The sequence below is a fragment of the Rhipicephalus microplus genome, chromosome X (assembly GCF_043290135.1).
Source record: "Rhipicephalus microplus isolate Deutch F79 chromosome X, USDA_Rmic, whole genome shotgun sequence".
NCBI lineage: Eukaryota > Metazoa > Arthropoda > Arachnida > Ixodida > Ixodidae > Rhipicephalus > Rhipicephalus microplus.
In genome coordinates, this window is record NC_134710.1 from 266,014,041 (window position 1) to 266,037,668 (window position 23,628).

The window sequence follows — 23,628 nt, forward strand, 5'->3', positions numbered from 1 at the left end:
GAGAATTTATTGTGAATCGCACGCCGCGTGCTGTGCCATAATGTTTAGCTTGCGTGTCCTCACTAGCCTCGACTACCGATCGGCAGCGTTTTCTGACAAGCTGAAAAAGAGTTGCAGGGCCCCTTTAAATTATGAGGGGGGCTTCGCAGCTAAGCGGGTTTTTTTTGGATAGGTGCGTTCGCAGTTCAGCACTCATACACTGCTGTGAAACTACCTTTACAAGCAGTACATTCGGAATAAAATGCATTCATTCATTCCTTGTGAATACTTCGAAATTTTCAGTAATTTAAATTCGAATCGAAGCGAATTCGAATACCCTACTAGTCGTTTAAATATTTGAATATTCGCACAAGCCTACTAAAGAGAAAAGAAAATACAAAGTGAACTGTTCTTGCTATGATACAATTCAAAGAACCAAGAATAGGTTGCAGTGTAAAAGGTGCTGATCAGGGCGATTGCTTTCATTTTCTCTGGTGCTATGCACTTGACAGCGCTTCAAACTGCTAAAGCAATTATCGCAGTCATAGTGATAAACAAAAAAGGAAATTGCAAGGCACAGACACTTCTGGGGCACCGCGCATGCTCTGATGTGGTCATTTTCAAACTGCAGGTGTCGTTCGTGCTGTTTCGTGCGGGCGCTCTGCCATTGTAGGCATGTGGTGACGACTGTACTCTGTCGCCCTTTATGAAAGGGAACACGAGATCAGAGCGGCGGCTGCCTACAGCACCATCAACAGAGTGAAATAGAAAACACATTCGCTTTCGGCGTCGTCTATCAACGAACAAAATAACCAGTCATGACTCGCAGCTCGCCACGGCCGGTAGAGAAGCGCTGCTGGATTACGTTCTCACTACGATAGCGCAACGGGCGCTGCCTGCAGTGTGTCGTCTGGAGCAAACAAATCGAGTATGGTGAGTGAGCACAGCATACAGGTAAAAGCGCCGTCTCTCGGCTTACGCGAGTTGCGCTTTGACGGTACTACAGATGTATAGGAGAAAGATATGCACTCAGGGTAAGGCATTGTTGTATGCCCATATTCCTTCTTATCAAGTCGGCAGGCAACGAGTTGAACGTCCAAAATTTTCCTTTCGCAGCATCTTCAAGTTCATCTGTTACTCGTGTAAACTAGCACAATCACTAGCTTTGCCCTGGTATCCCTAATTGTTTCTCGACTCGAACTTGGTTCACCGACTCAACTAATAACAGCTCTGCCGCTCGCCTGAAAACCATGCAGCGTTTTCAGGATGCACACAGTCACAGTTTAGTCGAGTGGAATTGCGACCATCGTCTTTATGTCCACTCATATCCTTGGATGGACGGAAATGCTCAAATTATGGGATTAGGACCAGGCACGGTCGGTCTCAGGGTTTCCCTAGAGCGAGTATCTCGAGAAAACATCATTTGTATATTTATTTGCAACGTAGATGATATAACATAGGGGAAGCTAAAGGATATTTACATGAACATTCTCATCTTTGTTCACTGCAGCACTGTATTGCTGCGTATCAATTTCTCAGAAATGGATTGGTTGATGGCTTATGGAAATGTTAGAGCTCCAAGGCGAAGGCATGGAGCTCAGATAATAGAGTATCACCGAGTGACACTATGTATCATTCAGTGGTAAACCACAACCGCACCTTTTCCTGAGTGTATCCCTCTTCCTTATACATTCCTAGTTTCGTCGAAGCGCAACTCGTGCAAGCCGAGAGACGGTGCTTTTACGAGTGTAGCACACCACGCTCGACTTGTTCGCAACAGACGATGCGCTGCAGGCATCGCCGGTTGTTTTATCGTAGCGGGAGCATAATCCAGCAGCGCTTTCTACCGGCCGTGGCTGGTTATTTTGTTCACAGATAGATGACGCTGATAGCGAACGTGTTTTCTTTCGCTGTCGGTTGATAGCGCTGTAGGTGGCCTCCGCAGAGCAGCGGCCACGCGCTCCAGTGTTCCCTTTCATAAAGGACTATAGAGCACATGTGAAATTGCATTGTGTTCGGCTTATAGTATTGATATGGATGTTCAGGGGTGGACGCTTGGAACTGATGGTGGCAGGTAAACCTGGAGATGGTTAGCTTTAGTGTGAGCTGAGCTCTACAGTTAGTATTGACAAGCTGTCGCTCATCGTGACTTTTTTAGGACAAGTCTCAACGTTCGCGCCTCATATATGAGCGAGGTTGCCTGCAGGTTGGGGAGGAATGGTTAGAGGTGAACCTGGTTCCTTTGTCAGGCGCACTCTTAGTTGTGGCCTTTGCTCAGGTCAGTGGGCCATGTATCTTCCATTAATCAGTTCTGAAGTTTTGTTCTTGTACTTCACATATCTAGACACCAGTACCAGAGTAACTCTCGTACTGGTGTCTAGCATATTGGGTCTAATGTACATTTATTTGCCAAAAATGCATTTTGAAGTTCTTCTCACATTGACAGGGCTTTCAAATTTGCATATTTGTCTTAGTGACATCATTTCCAACACTGCTGTTACCTGCACTACATAGAGGAAAATCTTGCTATACGTACTTAATCTGGTGTACCCGCTGAAAATCATTCTTTTTCAAGCATAATAATTCAATGCGGAAATTCACTTCAGTGAATAGCTAAACATTGGCAGCACATAACATGCGTAATTACTGGATTTGCATTGTTTTTTTTCTCTACTAACAACAATACCTCACATTGCTTTTGACCTCAGCCTTGTTAACTACTTTGAAGTGAATTTAGTTTGGTAACTAATATATATTGTAATATATAGACAAACTTGCATATTTCGAACCCACACATAAGAAATTATTGCGTATGTTGAATAGTTGTACAATCCCTTTCAAATATTTTTGATGTACGATATATTTTGCATCCCCTTCAGGTGCCCTGTGTACACTTGTAGATATAAACTTCAGATACCCATATTCACCACGTGTTTCTTCAAGTGGCTTGAAACTGGATGTGCACATTCATGGAGACTTCCTGAGAGGACAACAAACATCCATTTAACTTTTGGGCTGCATATTGCTGCAGAGGATCGTTTTAATGGAAACATTATAATGCTTAATGTTACATGTGCCGTATTTTAGAACCAACGACAAGAGCATTTTTTTCTTTGCTCGAATTGAGTACTACCGAAGAACTGTGCGTGCATTTTGGGCTTCGCACTTGATTCTTGTTATGCAAGAATTGAAGCCGTCTGATTGCAGGATAATTAGATATTTAATTACATGTGAATCAAAATTGTTTACTGAAACTCTCGCGAAACATTCATTCATTTTATTTCTTGGAATGTCAAGTTGGGTGCTTTGGAGTCGGGCCATGCAAATTGGACGCATTTGCTGACAACAGTGCATCGTAATTCGCACTTTAAAGGGATATATACTCATACCTTGTTATAACAAAGTTGCATCTTGCATAAAAATAAAGTAATTATATGAAAGTTTGTTATAAATGTCTATTTCTAACACTATCCCTATTGCAAGACTATTTACTTCTTTATAACCGATATTTTATTATATCCAAGTTTGTTATATTGAGGCTTGACTGTATTGAATTCTCTATTTTTTGGATGCCCTTGAGATTTGATATATGTGGGTTTTACAAAATAAATGTTTAATGTAGCACTATATTTAAAGCTTATATTTGAATATAGTCTTTACAGCTAATGGTTGCACTTATAAGATGCATGTCAGCAGAGTATCAAATCACTTAAATTTTAGGATGCTACAGCCTTGATCACTGTATATCAGCATCAGGTGAACCAGTATTTTTGTAACAGTTTTGCCGTAGCAGCTACATTTTGTAACAGTTGTTTCCAACTAGCAAAAAAAAAAAGGCAGTAGACATTGCAAAAAGGCTTCAGTTCACCCAGTGCATATTCTCAATTAGTCTTCATTTAACCTCACAGACTGCTGCTCATTTTCTGCTCATTTCGAGAGATCATTTTGGTAGAGGCATTAGGCGGGGCACTTAAAAACTTTTGATGACAGCTGTGGTGAAAGGATACTGTCTTCTCGTAATGCTTGCAGTCAATACATCACTATTGCATATACTTTCGTGATTCAATAGGCCTTTTTCAAGCACACTTGTGCCACCAACAGTTGCACAAGCGCTCTTGGGAATAGTGTGAAACTGAGAAATGTGATGCATTTATCAAGAGTGCATAATTTGCACTTCTTAACTGGGTTTAAAGCGAAAATTGAAAAGTTTTGCCTCGTGGCATGTTGAATTTCATATTCGGGATCAGTGTACTAAATGCTTGTAAGGTTTCAGTTGCTTTGTAGTTGCGACTGGTTTAAGACCGGCAGAAATGTGCAACATTAAAAAAAACTTTTCAAATGAGTGATGCCTTCTGATCATTTGCTTCTATTTTTGATCAAAATCCAGCCTACTAGCAGGCACTTCAGAATGAGGAAAAATCGATGGCATAACAGACATGCAAAATGTGAAGTTCATTGCAGTGCTTTGCTCAAACAAAATTATTGGAATATTATGCAATTTTTCGCAGCTACACATGGGCGCTGCCATATTTAATCGCGTGACCTTCACTCTCCTTGCCCCAGCCAGTTGTTCCAGCCAATGCATTGGGCCAGCGAAGTGGCTGTGGCTATACCACACAATCTGGTTGCAGCAGGTTGTACAGCAGTGGCCACGTCTGTGTAGAGCTTGAGGCAGTTTCGGGCTCCGACGTGGTCAGCTTTGCTGCTAGGCTGCGCATGTTCCTGACATAGACTGTCAGAGCCCGAAACGGTCTCCAGGTGTCGTCCCGCTAAGCAAAAACTGGCTGCTCGCTTGCTCTATATGGACATGGCCGTGGCTGTACAGCAAAACAGTTCTCCATTTAAGCACCCCAAAGTTGATAACTTCGAAACATCTGCATTTGTTTGGTACGTGCTACGCCTCAGTAATACGTAATATGCTTATTCTACTTTGAATTTGTAAAGTATGTCTTTAAATGTTACACAATAATAATAACTAACCAACAAAAATGTGAGAAAAGGTATCGGTAATGTTATTAGAAATGATTGTAATGTAAATGTGAAGAAAAAAAAAGTGAACAAAAAGATAACTTGCCACCGGCAGAAACCGAACCTGCGACCTTCCAATTATGTATTCGATGCTCTACCTCTGAGCTATGGTGGCAGTCATCCCGCCGTTCACTTTATATGGTATAATTGTGCATTTAAACGCGGAAGCATCGGTTGGCTCGATCTGTTGCCATTACGGAGAGTGTGGAACACTCGCTGTATTAGCAACAGATTTATCAACAAGGTAACTTTCGTCCACTTTTCCACACATTGACACTACAATTACTTATAATAACATTCCCTATACTTTTCTTGGCATTATTGTCTCTTAGTTCTCATTAGTACTGTGTCTAAAAAAGAAAATGAGCCCTTAAATTTATTTTCCTTCCTTAATGGTTGTACTAGAAACTACCAGTAGCCAGGGTTAGTAGCCAACATTGAAGCAACCATGCAGACGCAATCGCCCGCTTTCATCTGAGCTCTTGCTGGCTACTCGCCCAGTGTCTTCACAATAAGTGAACTATGAAATCAGATATCACTTCCTGTAATTCAGATATCGCGTCACGTCATCTCAAGCTGGGCTACAGAGCATCAGGTGTGTTCTGTCTGTATTATTGAGATTAGCTGTGCTATATAGCCATACCTGCTAAGCCTTGTCTTTGAGGAATTTAGAGTGGTCTAGTGGCTAAGGTACTCGGCTGCTAACCCGCAGGTCGCGGGCTGAAATCCCGGCTGCTGCGGCTGCATTTCCGATGGAGGCGGAAATGTCGTAGGCCCGTGTGCTCAGATTTGGGTGCACGTTAAAGAACTCCAGGTGGTCAAAATTTCCGGAGCCCTCCACTACGGCGTCTCTCATAATCATATGGTGGTTTTGGGACGTTAAACCTCGCAAATCAATCAAATCGAGGAATTTAGAGTGAATCTTGGAAACGCTGCAAAATACTGATGAACACATTGCTCTCAAAGCTTCAGAACGTAAATACAAAGCAAATAAATGCATAGGTAGCAAACTTGCGAGCTGCACATCGCAGGACGACGACGTGATAAATTGGAGGTCGAAGGAAACTGCATTCACAGGTGCTGTCATGGTGACTTTGCCGGGACAGCCAGCCATGAAATAAAAAGTAATGCAGACATTGCTTTGCAACTGGTAGCTGTTCTAGCTGAATGCACATAATTGAGGGTATGCATTGCAGAGAGTAGGGTATTGCACATGCTGTAATAAATTGTTTCTTTATAGGGATGGTCTACAGCTTTGAAAAATTTTTTAGTTTGGTGAAAATGAGAAGATTGTCACGTAGGTGGCGACAGGCATGCTTTTGCACCACAAGAAACTTTTAATTTGTCTCTCACAGCAATGACAAAATTACCTCTACTACATTGATGCAGGTCAAGTGATCTGAAGAAGGGAAAAACTCGCACAGGTAGACAATTTGCATGAAAACGGGGGCGCATGACTCAAAACTGTATTTTATGCACCTCTGGCAGTTTTCCATGCATCGCAGAGTAATGTTTACTGCTTTGAGTGATAGGTGAGCTCTAAGCAGCTAGTACAATAATTAAACAAAAACAAAATCCTGTGTAAATTGCAGGAATTTCCCATTCTTGACTTACACCAGCACAACAGTTGTCATTGCATGCATTAGCCAGTGTTGTGGGCACCAAGTTTGAAAAAGGCTGAACGTAAATAAAAGAAAACTGTTAAAAAAAATCCGGCAGATCTCGCGTACCTTGGGTATCGAAGTTATTCGAAGCATGCAGAGGGAAGGTGACCATATTGTAATGTTTTTCATGAGAGACACGCCATGAAATGACGAGAAATATATGTATAACTGTTGCACACACAGAGATATGTTGAAGAGTTGCAGATGTTTATATAACCAGCTGTTTGCACTTGTGCTGTAGTGCCAACAGGACCCTCAATATGAACAACACCAGAAGTTAAAAGCTGATAAGAAGCGCTGGTGCTCGCGAGGATGGTAGCCTTGGACACTGCTATTTAAATGAAAATCGGAGCATGGCACCTAACTACACAGTGATGTTTACCTGACGAGATAGTTGTATCATGGGAGTACATATGTTATGTTTATAAAATTGGATAGCCAGCACTGCAACCACAATTAACATTTCAATACCATTAGAGTCGCTTCGAAAAGCAGTTCGGAGACCTGGTGTGGCTCAGTGGTAGAATGCTTGATTGTCATTCAGAATGCTAGAGTTAGATTGGTTGATTGATTGATATGTGGGGTTTAACATCCCGAAACCACCGTATGATTATAAGAGACGCCATAGTGGAGGGCCCCAGAAATTTCGACCATTCGAGGTTCTTTAAAGTGCACCCAAATCTGAGCACACAGGCCTACAGCATTTTAGCCTCCATCGAAAATGCAGCCGCGCAGCGGGGATTCAATCCTGCGACCTGCGGGTCGGCAGCAGAGTACCTTAGCCACTTGACCACTGTGGTGGGGCATGGGTTCGATTCTTGCTGGGACCCTGACATTTATCAGATGCATTTGTCGGATCGATGCTGCCAATGCCAGGTTTTTCTTAATGCTCGCGCATTGAAGTAGACCTCTCCCTGTTTGTAAACAGTGTGACGTCACTGCGGGCACCCGCCCCCCATACCCTCTCTCGAAGCAGGTGCTGGTTGGCAAGAAAGTTCCTCCAGCGGCATCTTTCTGCACAGCAGAACTGCGTGTCTGCATTATTTCGACAGAAATTTCTACATTGCTATGTGCTAAAGTCACAGCTTTTGGAAGAAGGGGGTCGCGGAAGGGTCACTGCTCATAGTGTGGAAATTTACTCGTAGTAGTTGGATGGAGGGATAACTTTGTTTAGAGTAGTGAGAGACACGACTAGCACGCGGTGGGCTTCACGCACGTAGATGGCAGCCATGAAAAATCTGATCTTTTTCGAAAGCGAACGTTTTAAATTTACACGGTTACTGGTACATTGAGAAATGTTTCAATAAGTTTACATCTATGCCATGCAATTTCCATCGTGGTATATGCAATGCAGTTTTAAACGAGGTACAGCATTGGCGGCAGCATGGTTTTGAGCTGCTGTGCGCGACGTCACGGATGAGATTCTCACTCATTGCCGAAAAGTCTGATAGGAGATGAATAAAAAAAAAAACACTTCTTGCCGTGGGTTAGGCTGAGGTTAGTATATCCTCGTGAAAATGAAAGTGAAATTCTGCCACTGCGTTTCTCAATAACCCAGTGAACATTCATGTGATGTAAAACCCGACAACCTAATAATACGTAATATTATATTGCACAGTTACCTTGCTGCATTTGACACCTATGGCGTGTTCTCGTACCTATATTCCTCCTTTAGGCCTGATACACACTTCTAATGCGCATTGTCACTTCATAAGGATCAAACCGTAAAACTACAAAGTAGCTAAAAAATGGAAATCTCCGCTGTTTCCATTAACGCGCATCAGGTATTCCATATATAGGTATAGCCGCCGCGAAGCATATATGCAGATTCGGCAATGCTACAACATGCTTATAGCTCGTGCATAGTAGTGTATATCACCCGCAGATCATGCACTTTTATTTTTCTGCAGGCCGCGCATACGCTGAGATGTACCCACTCGCAGATGATTGCATCAAATGTATATTTACCTTGACTACAATGTCAGATCGTAAAGTTTTAATGACAACTGGTTACTGAAACCGGCCCACAACGAATACCGGTGTTTTGGCAAACAAGACGCATCGCATTATTCACACTGCACACACCATGCACAATATTCCCAGTTTCACCATTCGTTAAGCTGAACCAATATTGCGATGCCTTTCAACGCACACTGCACACCACAGTCAATGCTGCACATTTTCGAAGACAACTGTTCCTCGCATAGGCCGCACAGACTGTTCCTCGCACAGGCCGCCACGTGTGTTCACTTCTCAAAGATAAACAGCCAGCGTGGCGAACATTTCGTCACGCACTTTGTCACACACCTAGTTCTCGGACACATACCACAGCTAATTTTGCTACTGTTAGATGAATATTAGGCTTTCAAAAAAAAAAAAACTTGCCTTAAGCACCAAGTGACTGCGCCCCACTCAGCCACCGGCGGGAGGGATTTGCCAACCACAGTCTCTCACGTGCACCGGTGACATCACGCTGTGACGCACCCCGGTAGAGGTCTATTGCCAATGTGTGTTCTCGGTGTTCTTGGGTAGATACAGTCGCCGACCTCTTTTTCGAACCTGGCGGGGACCAAAAAAAAGTCCGAAAAATTCGTTTTTGTCGGAAATATGAACTTTATTGCTTCAGGCAGGCTTAAAAAGTTTACGATTCTGCCTTGCCTTATACTACGCTTAGTAGCAATTCGGTTCGTCCATATTTGCGCCATGCTGACATATCACCGTAAATGCTCGACAAAAGCGTCACCGCACTGGCGAATCTCCGCTGATGACAGCTGCGGGCGATCGTCGTCATCATCCGAACCGCTCTCTGGCTGCGGCACAACCTGGCGAAGAATTTCTTGGTCTGTGGGCTCCGCGCACATAAATTGTCATCGTCCGCACGAGTGAAGTCTTTAAAAAGGGAGTTTTAGAATAATGTTTGCAGGCGCTGCGAGTATAGCGGACACATTCCGAGTTCTAGAATAGCGTTTGCTCCCTCTAGGGAAAGGTCTAGGGACATTCGCCCCGGCCGCAAACTCAAATGCACAGAAGCTACACACAACACTTCACGGGCCGCGATCAGCAACTCGCGTTACGACGTATGTGCCGTGGCAGCGACCACACCGCAAGGGCTCACGTTGCGCTATTCTAAAACTCCCTAATGTCATTGTGGCAGGCACATTCACTCCACTACTGCACAGCTCCGCCTCCTCCCTGTACGGTGCGATGACAACAGTGTTGACCACTATTACACTGTACCACTACGGCTGACCGAAGACGAGAAAATGGTCCTGCGCCACGTTTTCTAAAGCAGACATGGCCTCCAAAACTTTAAATATAACGTTTGCTTTCCAATTTTGGAAGCAGGAAAGCCATTTTAAAATTAAGCCACGAAGCTTAGTCAAGTCGGCAGAAAATTCAACATGGCAGCGTCCATACAGGTTCGTGGCACTGCTCAAAACAAGCGATTTAGTCCGAAAAATCCAACTTTACGGGGCGAATTCGTCCGAAAAATCGGTCGAAAAAATGCATTAGCCCTATGGAAACCCTGACGGTGCACTTTTGAAGTCTGAAATATACAAAAAGTCCGAATTTTTGGAGTATTAAGTGCTGATCGCCTATGGCGCATACCGCCCGTGGGTATGTGCCACTGTTTAACGGGAAGTGTTTGGCAACGTATGCGATAACATTGTAAAATTTTATTTATGTCGTGACCGGCATGTCATATTCGTCAAGCTATCTTATCCTCCCATGCTAATTTTGGGTCACGCTAAGTTAAGGGGTTAATAACGAGAGCACCCAAATGTTAGCGGCTAGACAGATACATAGATACGCAAATAGGCGCCAAAAGCTCTTGCAGTACGGAAAGAAAAGCTTCGCATTTAAAATTTCTTTCCTGAGATACCGCTGCTAGGTTACACTCCAGATAGTATGATCTCAATTGCAATACAAAACAAAAGACGGTGAAGGGCGGTAGACCGTCCCTTTAAAGGGCTATAACTTTCACAAAGTTCACAGCAAGTTCTCTTGATGTTACAGTAAAGATAAGAAAAAAGCTAGCTCATACTATAGGTATACGACACATATTCTTCCTTGCCACCCAAAATCGAGAGTTTAAGTCCGGCAGTGATTAAAATGCTCAGTGTTCACTTGTGCTGTGTAAAGATCACATTCTCACTCTGAATATAGATATACGACACGAGACAAAAGATATACAACATGAGGCAAAAAATGTACGACATGAGGCTACCAAATTTGTGGCATGCGTGTTGTTTGCTGCAAGCGTTTCCTTCAGCTCTAGGAAGCATGATACACACACCAAGAGTCGTGTATTTTCGCTAAATAATGTAATATTGCTCTAGTTATGTGGACCATTTTCGGTTTCGCTTTTGTGGTGCTGAGTTGGGCAGTGACGTCGATGTATAGGTGGCTTGGTCACGTGAGCACACAAGGCTGTGACGCACATTGTGTTGAGTTTTGTCTGCTCTCGTAGACACGTGCCACACCAAGCCCCAGAAAAAAAAAACGCACTGACAGTCACCATGGCCACCTGCGGTAGCATCAAGGCAGTGGCAAGGCAAAAAAGGCAGCAAGAAGGAAACAAATCATTTATATTTACAACGTATGTACAGAACGTAAATGAGGAAGCCGCCCGACGCTCGGTGCGCCGGCTTTTATAGGTTCTGGGATGATGATGGAGGATGAGACAGCCTCGCTGTTGTATGAGCGCAGCGTCTCTGAACCACGCGTCGAGTGTCTTTTCGAAAGTACTCAGAGGCCTTGATGGACGCACACAGTGTCTCTGCAAGGGGTGCCAGCACACTCATAACAGCAGGCATGCTAGTTTTCTCCTTGTTCACAAAATGCGTTTTGGAGATAGCAAAGGTCACTCACGTCACTACAAATCTGGTGTGATGTCACGAAAACTCTCGTTGCTTTTCCTATTCTGAAACGAGATCGCGAAAGTGAGCATTCAGCTATGCTTTTAGAAGTGAATTAAAAAATATTCTACACGTTTGTTGTGTCTGACTCTTCATGTGGAGAGTCCTTGCATACAGAGGAAACCCACAACAGGCTTGGGATAGCCTCGAAATTCGGTGTCACCACCCTTTTAAGCACCAGTGAAATATTTTTCAATAATACTTATCAAGGGAGGCTCACTGAAAATAGCCCTGTGACTGCCAGCGTATACAAATTTTAGCTAGGTAGTTAGGGGGCTTGAATGCTTTGCTCTTCATACTTTATACAGCCTCAGAACATCATTTTTATTAGTTCTGCTTCAGAAATAGGAGTGTAAGCCCACACAGTGGGAGCTGTCTTTCGTCATAGGATATCCTTAATTATGCACTGAAACCTTTAACAATTAACTTAAGGCCATTTTAAACCTGAGCACAATCCAAGAGTCGTATAGTACTGGATAAAGCATAAGGCTAGAATACAGATGTGCTTTCCCATAGACAGTGTATCTTGTTGCCATCACTTTCATGAAGAGCTTTTTTTTTTTCCTCCCTCCCTTCACCTGCAGATTTTAGGCATCTGTTTTGCCCAAAATTTACGGGCAGACATCTTCGCCCAAAAGGCAAAGTGGCACTGACATCCGCTGCACACCTGGGCCAAGATAGCCAGCCGAAGGTTTCAGGGCCCAGAGTGGCGCCACTGACTGGCCCCACGCCAGCTGCCACCAGTACCGACATCATCTGGAGCAGCCAGCATGAGCAGCAGCAGGAGCACAGACGCAACCACCAGGTGGCCCTCATTACCCTCTTCTGAGAAGCATGTTGGCTTCCTGGAAGCTAGTGGCAACAAAGCGTGCTGTCGCCCAATATGAACTTATCGCTGATCGCACTGTCATAACAAGAAAGATTGCAGAAATTGTCATCGTGAGACTGGTGGTGGGTTAGCTCAATGCTGTAGGGATATCTTAAGTCTTGGAATGTTTGCGAACAAAAACTTTGAGAAGACCATGTGCAACTTTGCATATGTGGACATACTTGGCAGACTGTTCTACAGAGTGTCTTTTTCTTAGTCATTGGGACTGAACGTATGCTCTCAAGAAATGGTTATTGTACGCAGCAAGCACTAATGCGGTAGTAAATGGTGCCAGATGCAACAATTTCTATGTTGAGAGAAACATGGCAAGGTGTCTTTTTTGGATGATGTCTAATTTACATTGTGAAGACTAGTAGACATGTTTATTGTCCTATTTGAAGTTGCAGATAACTATTAGTGATATTTCTCAATGCTGTGAGGCACCAGTGCACAGAACTCGTTTATGCACTGCATGAGAGGTTATTCTCTGTGTACAGACATGGTAATTTTATGCTGAATATTCTAACTTGTGTAGGGAAAGAAACTTCCCCCATAAAATATTCAAGGACTGTCAACATGATAGTGTAAATTCTTAAGGCATGCGTAATTGTAATGTGCATACACTAGCTTCTCATTTTCTCACACATTCCAGCGCTTGCACAATACTTTGAGCAACATCGGGCTTTCTTGCAACTAGTGTTTTTGTGTATTCAAAGCTGTGGCTTAATTTACTTTCTCATCGTTATGCTCATAAAGTCTTCTGCATTATTCATAATAAGGTCATAATATTGAAGAGGCCTGCTGAATAAATTTAGGGATGTATTTAAGGAACGATAGATGTGGCACAAAAGATGTCGGTGAGGTTCGCAGCGACGGTGAATTGATTATTTTGTTTCGACTGCTAGTTTGTGTATGCCTATGCAAGCGCTGTACCCATATGGTACTGTTATTTTAGTATAGCTGAAGGTCGATTTAACGAAGTGATGCTGAGGCATTTTATTACATTGGGAAGTTCGTAAAATTGTAGGTTTTTTTGGTCCTTGAAATCTACAATTATATTGTAGCATGGCCTGGCAGTTGCTGCAGAATTTTATTTGCGATACACACCTACACAGGTGAATCATCCACGGCTTCATCTCGAGTATGAAATATTCTCATGTCCTGGTGAGAAAGGTGAGGCAGATGATCGCGTGAAGCTCCCACGAGCTGCCAATATTCGGACAAATCGAACAAACGCCATCAAAGTGTGAGCAGGTAGAGCAGGAAAGTTTCAAGGAGGCGACCAGTGCCATCCCTCATATTAACTATTAAAGAAAGCTACCACCCTGTTCCTGGGTTGGTAATGGCAGGGACAACGAAGCAGTAACACCCAGTGCCATTTGATAATTAAATGCATTACAGACTGTAGCATGCAGCCTGGTCCAAGTAAAACTAGTTTTGTGACTATAGGGTGGCTAGATCTTTTGATGTCATACATTACGATGTGCGTCTGAAAAAAAGCAGTCTGTGAAAATTGAAAAATCGCCGCATTTTCGCTCATTCACTTAAGAAAAAATTGCGTAGGATTGAGTACAGAGCCAATTGCATAAAATTAAGTACGGGGCCTTGAAATTTTAATTTCAGTTGATGACTGTGTTGAATTCTATAGGTATGTGTGAGGGAATGGAAATTTTTCCGTTTGGAAAACTTGTAAAATTGGATTTTGTCAGATCGAGTTTTAATTTGCTGCTAGTTTGTGTTACTTGTTAGGGGTACACTGTCCTTTTGTAATTTTGGAACTTCTGGCCTATTAATGAATAAATGGGCTGCGGCTTAAACGTCCTAAAATTCGGAAGTTATTGGAAATGCCATGCCTTGCTACCTTTTTTTTTTTTTGTAGAGGGGGAGATGTGGTCATGCACTCCAGATGTGTTAACACAAGATGGCACTTCTAAACGGATAGCTGTCCTGACTAAACTGGCATGGTGTTATATTGCTGTTCACAATGAACACTATGCTCGCGCTGTAGATTGATCGCAGGATGTGTCATGCTTCATCGCGACTTGTGAAACAGTGATACATGTGTGAATGAATGTATATCATTTATTGTAAACATTGTGAAAGTGAATAATCCAAGACACCTTAGGTTTTTTTCTGGGCATGTTTGCTTTTTAATACTCATAAGTGTTTCAGTCAACTGTTGATATATCACTGGTTTACATGTTTTGGACTTTTCTAGTGTAACAGTAAGCTTGTTTCATGGTGTGATAGCAAAACCTCTACTTCAGCAGGTGTACGTGTGGCTTCTGCCACTAAAGTGTTTGAACTCAGCTGAGGCTTTTAGGTGGCTGACTTTTGTGTTCATATTTTGCATGTGAAAAAAAAAATGTGCACTAGTGTCTGCACCTGGCAGAGATGCCAATTTTTATGCTGCCCTGTTGCAATCTGATATTGCTACTATGCGATAGAAGCTGTGCATCATTGGTGTCGCCTCCTGAAATCTGTTGTCACCTCCTGAAATCTGTTGTCACCTCCTGAAATCTGTTGTCGCCTCCTGAAATCTTTCTTTTTTGAAACCTACAACTGACCCCACCATTATGTGAATGGAAGGAAAAACTTGTTGCGTATGTCTTCCATTGCATCCATTTGAACAAGTGTTTTCTTAACATCCTGGATTTCCGTAGGAAGGGCAAAAAAAATTTTTTAGGTAGCTCTGTGACAGGCTGTCTTTACTACCTGAACAGATAAGATAATTATTCTGTCTTTTCACTAACAACTTGAAAGTCAAATATCTGTCGATGTGTACTAATGTGAGGTGTGTTCATTTTTTAAGTTGGCAACACTCTCATTTGTTCGGTTTTTTTACAGCAGCAACTTCAGGAGTGCAGTTCGGTCTAGCAGTTGCCCCAATGAATCTTTCCAGGCTATTTTTGTGGGTTGCTGTAAACGACAAGCAGATTATATTCATTGAAACAGTAGCTAGTGAGCACTATTCTGCTACATTTTTGCACAATCATTCATGTCTGTTTTTTTTTCTTTTTATCTGTTTTCATGTATGGTTCTTTGTTCTCAGCGTGCATAAGTTGTTCTGCTATATATTGCCATGCCTGGTAGGGCAAATGTGGGTTTTGCTCAAATAACTTTTTTTTCTTTTTGTGTTCGCTTTCCACTTTCTGTAAGGGTCCAATGGTCTCTACTTCCTGCAAGACAATGCATCACCAAAGTTTCTTCCATTGCATTGTCGCCCGATTTCCTTGCTTGGGAAGTTTTTCGCTGATGCTGATTGTGTTGTTATTCGACCTTGTGTTTGACACTGTGTTTATACTATTTATTTATTTGACCTTAAGAGGAGGGGTAGCCTCATGTCGTATATTTTTTGCCTCATGTTGTATATCTTTTGTCTCGTGTCGTATATCTATATTCAGAGTGAGAATGTGATCTTTACACAGCACAAGTGAACACTGAGCATTTTAATCACTGCCGGACTTAAACTCTCGATTTTGGGTGGCAAGGAAGAATATGTGTCGTATACCTATAGTATGAGCTAGCTTTTTTCTTATCTTTACTGTAACATCAAGAGAACTTGCTGTGAACTCCAGCAAGTCAGTCTCAATGTACAGTTTTGCCAGTTCTTTGTGACAGTGAAAGGTCTTTCTGAAAGTTATAGCCTGTAGTTAGCTGAGCACGTGTATTGGGCTTGAATGACTGTATGGGAGTGTTTGCAAAAGCTGCTAATAGCAGCAGCTCCAATTTTGCATGTCTTGGGAGGTCTTCACACAGAGGGTGAACTATTCTGGGTAACCTGGTGTGCGCAAATGCAGACGAATGACAACAGAAAAGAACTATATAGCAGAAATCATGGTAGTGTGGCTGCAGCGGTTTTTATTTTGTTGCTGTTTGCCCTCTTTCAAGCAATGTCGAGCTACAGTAGCAACTGTGTGTTTCCTGTTATACATATAAAGTATATACATAATGTGTACGATATTTTCGCATCGGATAGCTTCTTGGAAAAACAATGCTAGGCCCTGTAGTGATGTTCTATGACGATTTTTAAACTCTTGTGCCCTTTTTGATGGAATTTTTTTGTGACTGTTGTGTGTCTGAACTGTGCAGACTTTATCCTGCACATTCAACTGTGCTCAGTGTATATAAAACACAGTGTGTACTCATCGTGTTTGTATGCCGGCTCTATTTATTTGTGAATAGAGTTCTATATGAGAAGTTGACAAGAGATGTCTGCCATCTGCACTGTCATTAGTCATGTAGGATTATATATTCCCCACAAATGCGACGTACCGTTGCGAACAATAAAGAGTGTCCTTCAACATTTCAAAATCCGTGTTTGTGATTTTTTTTGTGCGTGAGACTGCATGTCTGTGGTTATCATGGTTGTTCTCGGCAAAATGTAATCTCTGGCAAAACCCTGCCTTGTATAGCTGCATGTTGTGTGCTACGTGCAGCAACAGTTTTTTGTTGCAGTCCTGAGCATGGGAACATGTTGCCAACAAAAATAGAGTGAATACATTCATGAAAGCAATATTTGTGCTTGGTGGTGCTGATGACCTCAGTGCTGATGGTTCCTTGCATGCAGTACTTTGTGTAGTTTCTCGTCTCTGCTTGTGTGAGCAAAAATACTTCCTCGGTGTGTCAAGGAATAGACTGAAGTCTCTTCTTTATAGTACTAAGGCACTAAAAATGTTAAAAACCTGTCTGGGGAATGGTGACGGACATTTAAGATATCGGCACCTAAGGGTGAATGAGAAAAACGGGTGTGAAAATGTTAAAATGTGCCCAGCAGCGGCCGAATGAGGTGTCGATAATGGACACATTGATCACTGACAACTGGTTTGCATGATGAAATAATAGATCATATATGTACACGTTGGAGGTTCACTTATTGACTTGTGCCTGAAATATCAAGCAACTTAAGCAAACTAGACCTTAATTATGTCAATAATTCTTACTTAAGACCAGGTGTATTAAAAATATCAGAGGCCGAACACAATGCCCTAAAACTGTCCTGGAAGCCCTTGACTATTATATAATTCTACCCCTTGAGACTGCCCTGCCCTGGTGGTGGTCCAAGGAAGAAATCCAGCTTTCACGGGCATTGGCGTTTAGTTCACTAGTCTTGCATCATGTGGCGCATGACCGTTATCATTTTTGAATATCGGGCGATGTCAAGAAATGGGTCACGACAAGAAAGGAAAAAAAAAGCAAAAGAAAAAATTGGCCCCTGTATCTGCATGTAATCTGCAAATGTCGAAAGAGGATAGTCTTGCGTGTGGAGTGAGTGAACAAGACTTTTATTTGATGTTCTGAGCAAGCAAATTGGTGAATGGTATTCTGAAGGCGCTGCGTTACGAGTGCCTCGAGCGTGCAGCGGAGGCGAACGAGTGCATCAAGTCAGGTCACATGTGAGACATGAGCGCCATCTGGCAGTTTTTTTTAACAGAGCGCGTGGCTCCGAGACAGGTGTGCGCGCCCATCTCAGAGGTGATAAGGTGTAGAACGCAAGGCGACGTGTAGGTACCACCACCGTCTCGTTTTAGCATAGCGTTGGAAACACTCGTCTTTCCGTGCAAGCTTTGCATGGTCAGCGCACTGTGATAAGCGCTACGGTCCTTAAAATTACTTATGTATGCTTCTTCTAGTAGAAGGCCCACATACAAAATACATACGAATTGTTATGGTGCCCCAGACATGCGCAATAATTGATTTTAATTGACAAGCGCACAAGCACGAGCGCTCACCCTTGAGCAACATAGGTGGGCGCTGCAAATGGGGTCGCCCGTTTCAAGTACCCGATGCCTTTTTAAGAGTGGACAAACAGACAAATGTAGAGACAGACAGACCAAAATTTTTGCGTCGAAGGTCCCCAAAAAGGACTATCGTCTTTAAAAGTTCGAGACGTGGCTTGGTTTGCCGCTGTTCATCCTCAACGAGGGCAGAGGTAAGACCGGTGAGTTGTAAGTTAACGTTGATAGTTGAAATAGCGGTCCAAAAACCTCGTAGTGACTTTGTGCCAAGGAAGCACTTCTTTTGAAATAAAATCACGTTTTAGTGGTTCGCATCGAGTTAGCGAACTTCAAATTACCTGCCTCAAGAAGCGGACCGACCACGGCACTGTTGCCGTGCACAACGTTGTCCGGCTTTACTGCGCGGTCGCCGACACTGGTAGACAGAACGAAAGCAGCGGGAGCCACAGCAGCAACAACGGTCATTCATCGATTTCCTGCCGTTGGCTCCGAGATGGCAGACGTGTTTTGGTTCAACTACACCTCGCTAGATGGTACGGCCTGTCCAGTTTAACCACGCGAAAATTGAATATATGAACCACTCGCCCATAGTAACGTCCTGCTGTTATTTTTTTGCATGAATCGAACAGAAATGAACAAGCAGCATTTTGTTGAGTCTCTTGATGCACAGAAGGTTTATTTATATCGGCTAGATCGATTGCTAGTGATTAGCTGTAGTTGGTTCGTCTGACGTCATCGAGGTCATTTTGAGAATATTCTACTGTGGCGCATGTATTCTTGTGCATTCACCTTAATTTCTCGGTAAGTAGGACAGTGCTGTTGAGAATGTTATCGTTTTAGATGTTATTTAGATGTTGCAATACATTGAGCTTTCCCTCTGAGATAACTTGTTACTCGACTTTAATGTCCCTCTAAAGAGTCTAGTCGTTCCCCAATTGTACGGCAACAAAATCGTTCTACACACCAAAAAAAAAAAAAAAAAAGGCTGCCCAACTGCAACAGAATTTTCGAAAAGGCAGCCAAATGTATTCTTTCTTATTTTTCTTTACAGCATCGGTGATATGCCCATCGCTTGTCCGGTTTGCGACGTAGAGAAGAAGCCTAGATAGGCAGCCTACCATGATCATGCTGGCGCGACCGTGGTGTCAAGCAAAAACAACTGTGCCTAGTTAAGCCACTCTAACCATAGCCAAGCCTTATAAAGCCATGTTGAGCATTGTAAATCCTCATTAACGACTCATTGCTAAGCTAATGAAATCACACTGTAATAAACCCTACTTAAGTGGAGCAGAGATTTTTTGCCCACCTATAGTCATTGATTGATTTGTGGGGTTTAACGTCCCAAAACCACCATTTGATTATGAGAGACGCCGTAGTGGAGGGCTCCGGAAATTTCGACCACCTGGGGTTCTTTAACGTGCACCCAAATCTGAGCACACGGGCCTACAACATTTCCGCCTCCATCGGAAATGCAGCCGCCGCAGCCGGGAATCGAACCCGCGACCTGCGGGTCAGCAGCCGAGTACCTTAGCCACCAGACCACCGCGGCGGGGCCACCTATAGTCATGCCGGGCAAGCTAAGCGGAGTGTATTCTAATACTAGTTAGTACTGAACCTAAGTATAGTCTGTTAATTAGCTAATTGAGCTTAGGTTAACATAGAATGCAACCTAATCAAGACCAAACCTCGAATATGCAAATTATGCCAATTGATTATTTAGGGAAATAAGGTACCTGGTGCTGCGATTGCGAAGCGATTCTCAATGGAACCCGATCGGTACTCAGCCTATACTCGTTAATCGTAATGTGATCGCGTGTACATTTTGTGCATGGACGTGTGAGTGAACGTGTGCCTAGTCAAACCTGGAAAAGCCAGTGCCAACTAGCCTTGCTCTGCCCCAGCCTTGCACAATGGACCTTTTCAGTAATAGGTGACCAGTTAAGAGCGAGGGTAGTAGGATGCACTGTCTGCTACCGGCTTCCGGTTCGAGAAGAGTAGACGACGGCGAACCGCTTCGCCGCAAGCCTCAGATTATTCGGGATTCGCACGCGCGGCCGCCCGTTTATCTTCGTCCTGATATATCATGGTCGGTTGTTCAGCCTTTGGCTGTGCCTACTCGAGCGTGAAAGGCAAACGCAGGTATTGTTCCCATGGAACGAAGAAAAAAAAAATGAGGTGGGCCGCAGCTGTGAAGAGAGCCACAGCGACAGGGAGCCTTTGAGTACGGAACGTTGAAGCCAGAGTGGAGCCAGAATATGCAAAAACCGTTTTATCACGGGTACGTGTGTACTCCACGCTAAAAAAAGCTTAAGCATGAATTTGCTGCGAATATTATATTGAGAAATAAATTGTCGCTCAGGCGCGCCTAGCAAAAATATTATGGGAATGCGCGGGCGAAGTCTACCTGCCATGCGAGATGAGCGCCGGCCATTGCACCCATATACATGACAAAAAACGCGAAAGCTTCACTCAAGAGTAAGTTTACATGAAGCGCCGGACGAGTCCATTTGCGTTTATCTTGGTCAAACTGTGCGTCAGGACGGCACCCAAAGGAAGAAGTGCGTTTAACAATCGCAAGGTTTCGAATAATCAGCGCCGTCTATGTCTGACTGTATTGTTTGTGTGCCACCGTGCCGTGCAGCTTGACCCAAGATCAGCGTCCAAATAAGCATCTGGCTAACAGGCCCGTAACCAGGGGGGGGGGGGATGAGGTGGTTCTGACCCCCCCCCCGAAATTTTTTTGATGCTTTAACTTTTCGGGTGATACTAAAATATTTACACGCGTTCACAGCGACCACCAGCTGCCAAAGTTACACTGCAACTTTCCTGGCATTGCTTCCCTCTTCTTCCTTTCTTCAAACCTACCCTTTTACCAGAACACCTCAGCGCTCCCTCCCCCGCACGCGCACCTGCCCGATTTGTACAGCTTTGCCCTTCGCTCTCGCGTTCCTTCGAGTCTTTTTTTTTTTTTTCGTCTTTCACACCGTAGCAGCTCCTTCATTGATTCCAGATGCTTTCCTTGTGCATTGCCGCTGGAGACGTTATCCGTCTGTGCGGACCGCACGTGTCGTCTTTGGGTTCCTACGAAAAGCGCGTCTACTTCTGTGAAGGTAAACAGTTCGACAGCAACGGCAACACCAACACGACGTGCGCAAATTTGCCAGGAACGAAACCCCTAAGCGGAAAATCTCAGCGGCGCATTCCGAGGACGCAGGCAAACTTTTCTCAAACTGTAGTCCTCGCCACCGAAACGAATAATCGAAGATGACATCTACTGAAAGACTGGCATATCCGAGCAACTTCGAACATCCTTAACCACACGCAAGGAAGTCTACCTCTTTTGTACACAGAAGGTATATGCGCCTCCCTACAAAGTGCACAAAGCGAGGATACAGCCGGCACACAATACGGCACCAGCGGTCAACTTTCACAGGAGAAAAAAAAAAACGCCGCCAAGCTGGGCAGCGCGCGGGAGTACAGAGGCTGACGTCACAGCCTACAAAGTCCATTTTTTGGGTGTCACGGCTATTTAATTAGCGCAGCCCAGAGAGAATTATGCAGGCGCCCAGGGAGCCGTCTGTGAAAAGGTGACTTTTTCACAGGAACGGAGCAACACCTCCTTTCTGGACTGTACCACGGGAGTGCAAATGTCTCGGCAGTGCATTCTTGGGGGTTCACATATATTAAGGGGAGTATGCAGTGCCCATGGAGTCTTCTGTGAAAAGGTCTTTAAGTATAGCGTTAATCCAGTTTGCTGCAGCTGGAGTACAATAATGGGCCTGCATGCACACCAGCTGTAGCGGCGTTCAGAAAACACATGCGCCACGCGGGAGCCGGCGCGTTCATCACACTTCTACATTCTAGCCACTGTAAAGTGGCTAAGAGAGGAAGAAAACATCGCCCGCCGTTCACGCCAGGCAGTCGAAGCCGTCGCAAACGTCTTTTTGGAGCCACTGGCCACTTCTGTGTGCGTGCACAGGATTGCGGCAGCAAAATGAAAAGACACTCTGCAACAACGAAGCAAAGGAGTCTTGCGTCTTACTTCAAGAAAGTTCGAACCGATGAAGCGGACGGAGAAGAACCACCTCCTTCGAAGGATAAAACTTCGCCCTCCTCAGCCCTGGTGGAAAGCCAAGCGCGTCCGAACTTCTGTAGCGACTCAGGAAAATGCACCGGTTTATATGATTCACCTGAGAACGAACACAAGCAGGACACCCATGCGCCGCCGGGAAATGATGGCGGCCGCAGTGCAACTCCAAGTGATCTTTGTTCTACAGTCAACGCTGGGCAAAGTGACGCCTTTACCACTGGGCAACGCCCAAGGAAGGTGAGTGGCATGGCACCTACACATTCTGGTTCGCCTCCCCTCTGTGCGATGAGTGCGAATATTTTCGACTTGGGACTGTTTGTCTCGAAAAACAATAATGTAAATGATCCATAGACGATGGAGAAGCTGCTGCTCAATCCGTGGACCCCTCCGGCTAACTATGATTATCCAGCCACAGGGAAAAGGAATCTGAAGTTCCAACCTCACTGGGTAGATCGTTACCCATGGCTTGTTTATTCAGAGAAGCTTCAAGGAGCATTATGCAAATATTGCGTAGTCTTCGCAAGCGAGTGTGCAGGAAAAGGGGAGCACCAGCGCTTGGGCTGTTTTGTAACTAAGGAGTTCACCAATTACAAGAAAGCCATGGACGCCTTTAAGAGCCACGCATCCAGCAGTTATCACGCCATGTCAACAACGCTATCGGAGAACTTTTTAGCAGTCCGGTCCTGCTCACAGCATGACATTTTAACACAACTTGACCACGGCCTTAAAAAGCAGGCGGAAGAAAACCGCAAGAACTTGCTGCCAATAATAGAAACAATCCTTTTCTGTGGCAGGCAAGAAGTACCGCTTCGCGGCACAGACGACTCTGGTCCGATAAATATGTCTGAAGTGCTGCCATTCAAAAATGATGGAAATTTCCGCGCACTGCTTAGGATGAGAGCAAAATGTGGAGATGCCGCCTTGAGAGCTCACATGGAAACATCTCCGGCGAATGCGCTGTACACGAGCCCAAAAATTCAAGATGAGTTGATCACCCTCTCTGGTGAAATCATACAAAGAAAGATAGTGGAAAACGTCAACTCAGGTTCGTGTTTTTCAGTTCTAGCTGACGAGGCCACTGATATATCTCGCACCGCCCACATTTCCCTATGTATAAGGTACGTTGGACACGACACGTCGGGAGTGCCCATTCTTAAAGAAGATTTTGTAGATTTCGTTCCCGTGTACGATCTCACTGGCAAGGCGCTGGCGAGCACAATCCTGAACAGCCTTAGAGGTCATGGCTTTGACCTGAACCTACTTTGCGGCCAAGGATACGACGGCGCGGCATCAATGAGTGGCCACCTTAACGGTGTTCAAGCCTTCATTCGCCAAACAGCGC

The 23,628-nt window shown here is 44.1% G+C and overlaps 1 protein-coding gene across 3 annotated transcripts in view; it reads left to right on the forward strand.

Annotated features, from left to right (window-relative positions):
- The window catches only part of Tsp26A (Tetraspanin 26A), a 67,897-nt gene extending 51,125 nt beyond the window's left edge, over nt 1-16,772 (forward strand). Inside the window, exons 8-9 of one of the 3 annotated variants that reach the window (XM_037414086.2) lie at nt 2,138-2,257; nt 12,175-16,772. In XM_037414086.2, the coding sequence (XP_037269983.2) occupies nt 2,138-2,257; nt 12,175-12,243 (189 nt within the window). In that variant the 3' untranslated portion in view covers nt 12,244-16,772. Of the gene's footprint in view, nt 1-2,137; nt 2,258-2,858; nt 4,323-12,174 lie in introns of those variants that run through there. The other 2 variants (XM_037414085.2, XM_075879054.1) reach the window with 2 other exon arrangements.
- Nucleotides 16,773-23,628: the final 6,856 nt, after the last annotated feature.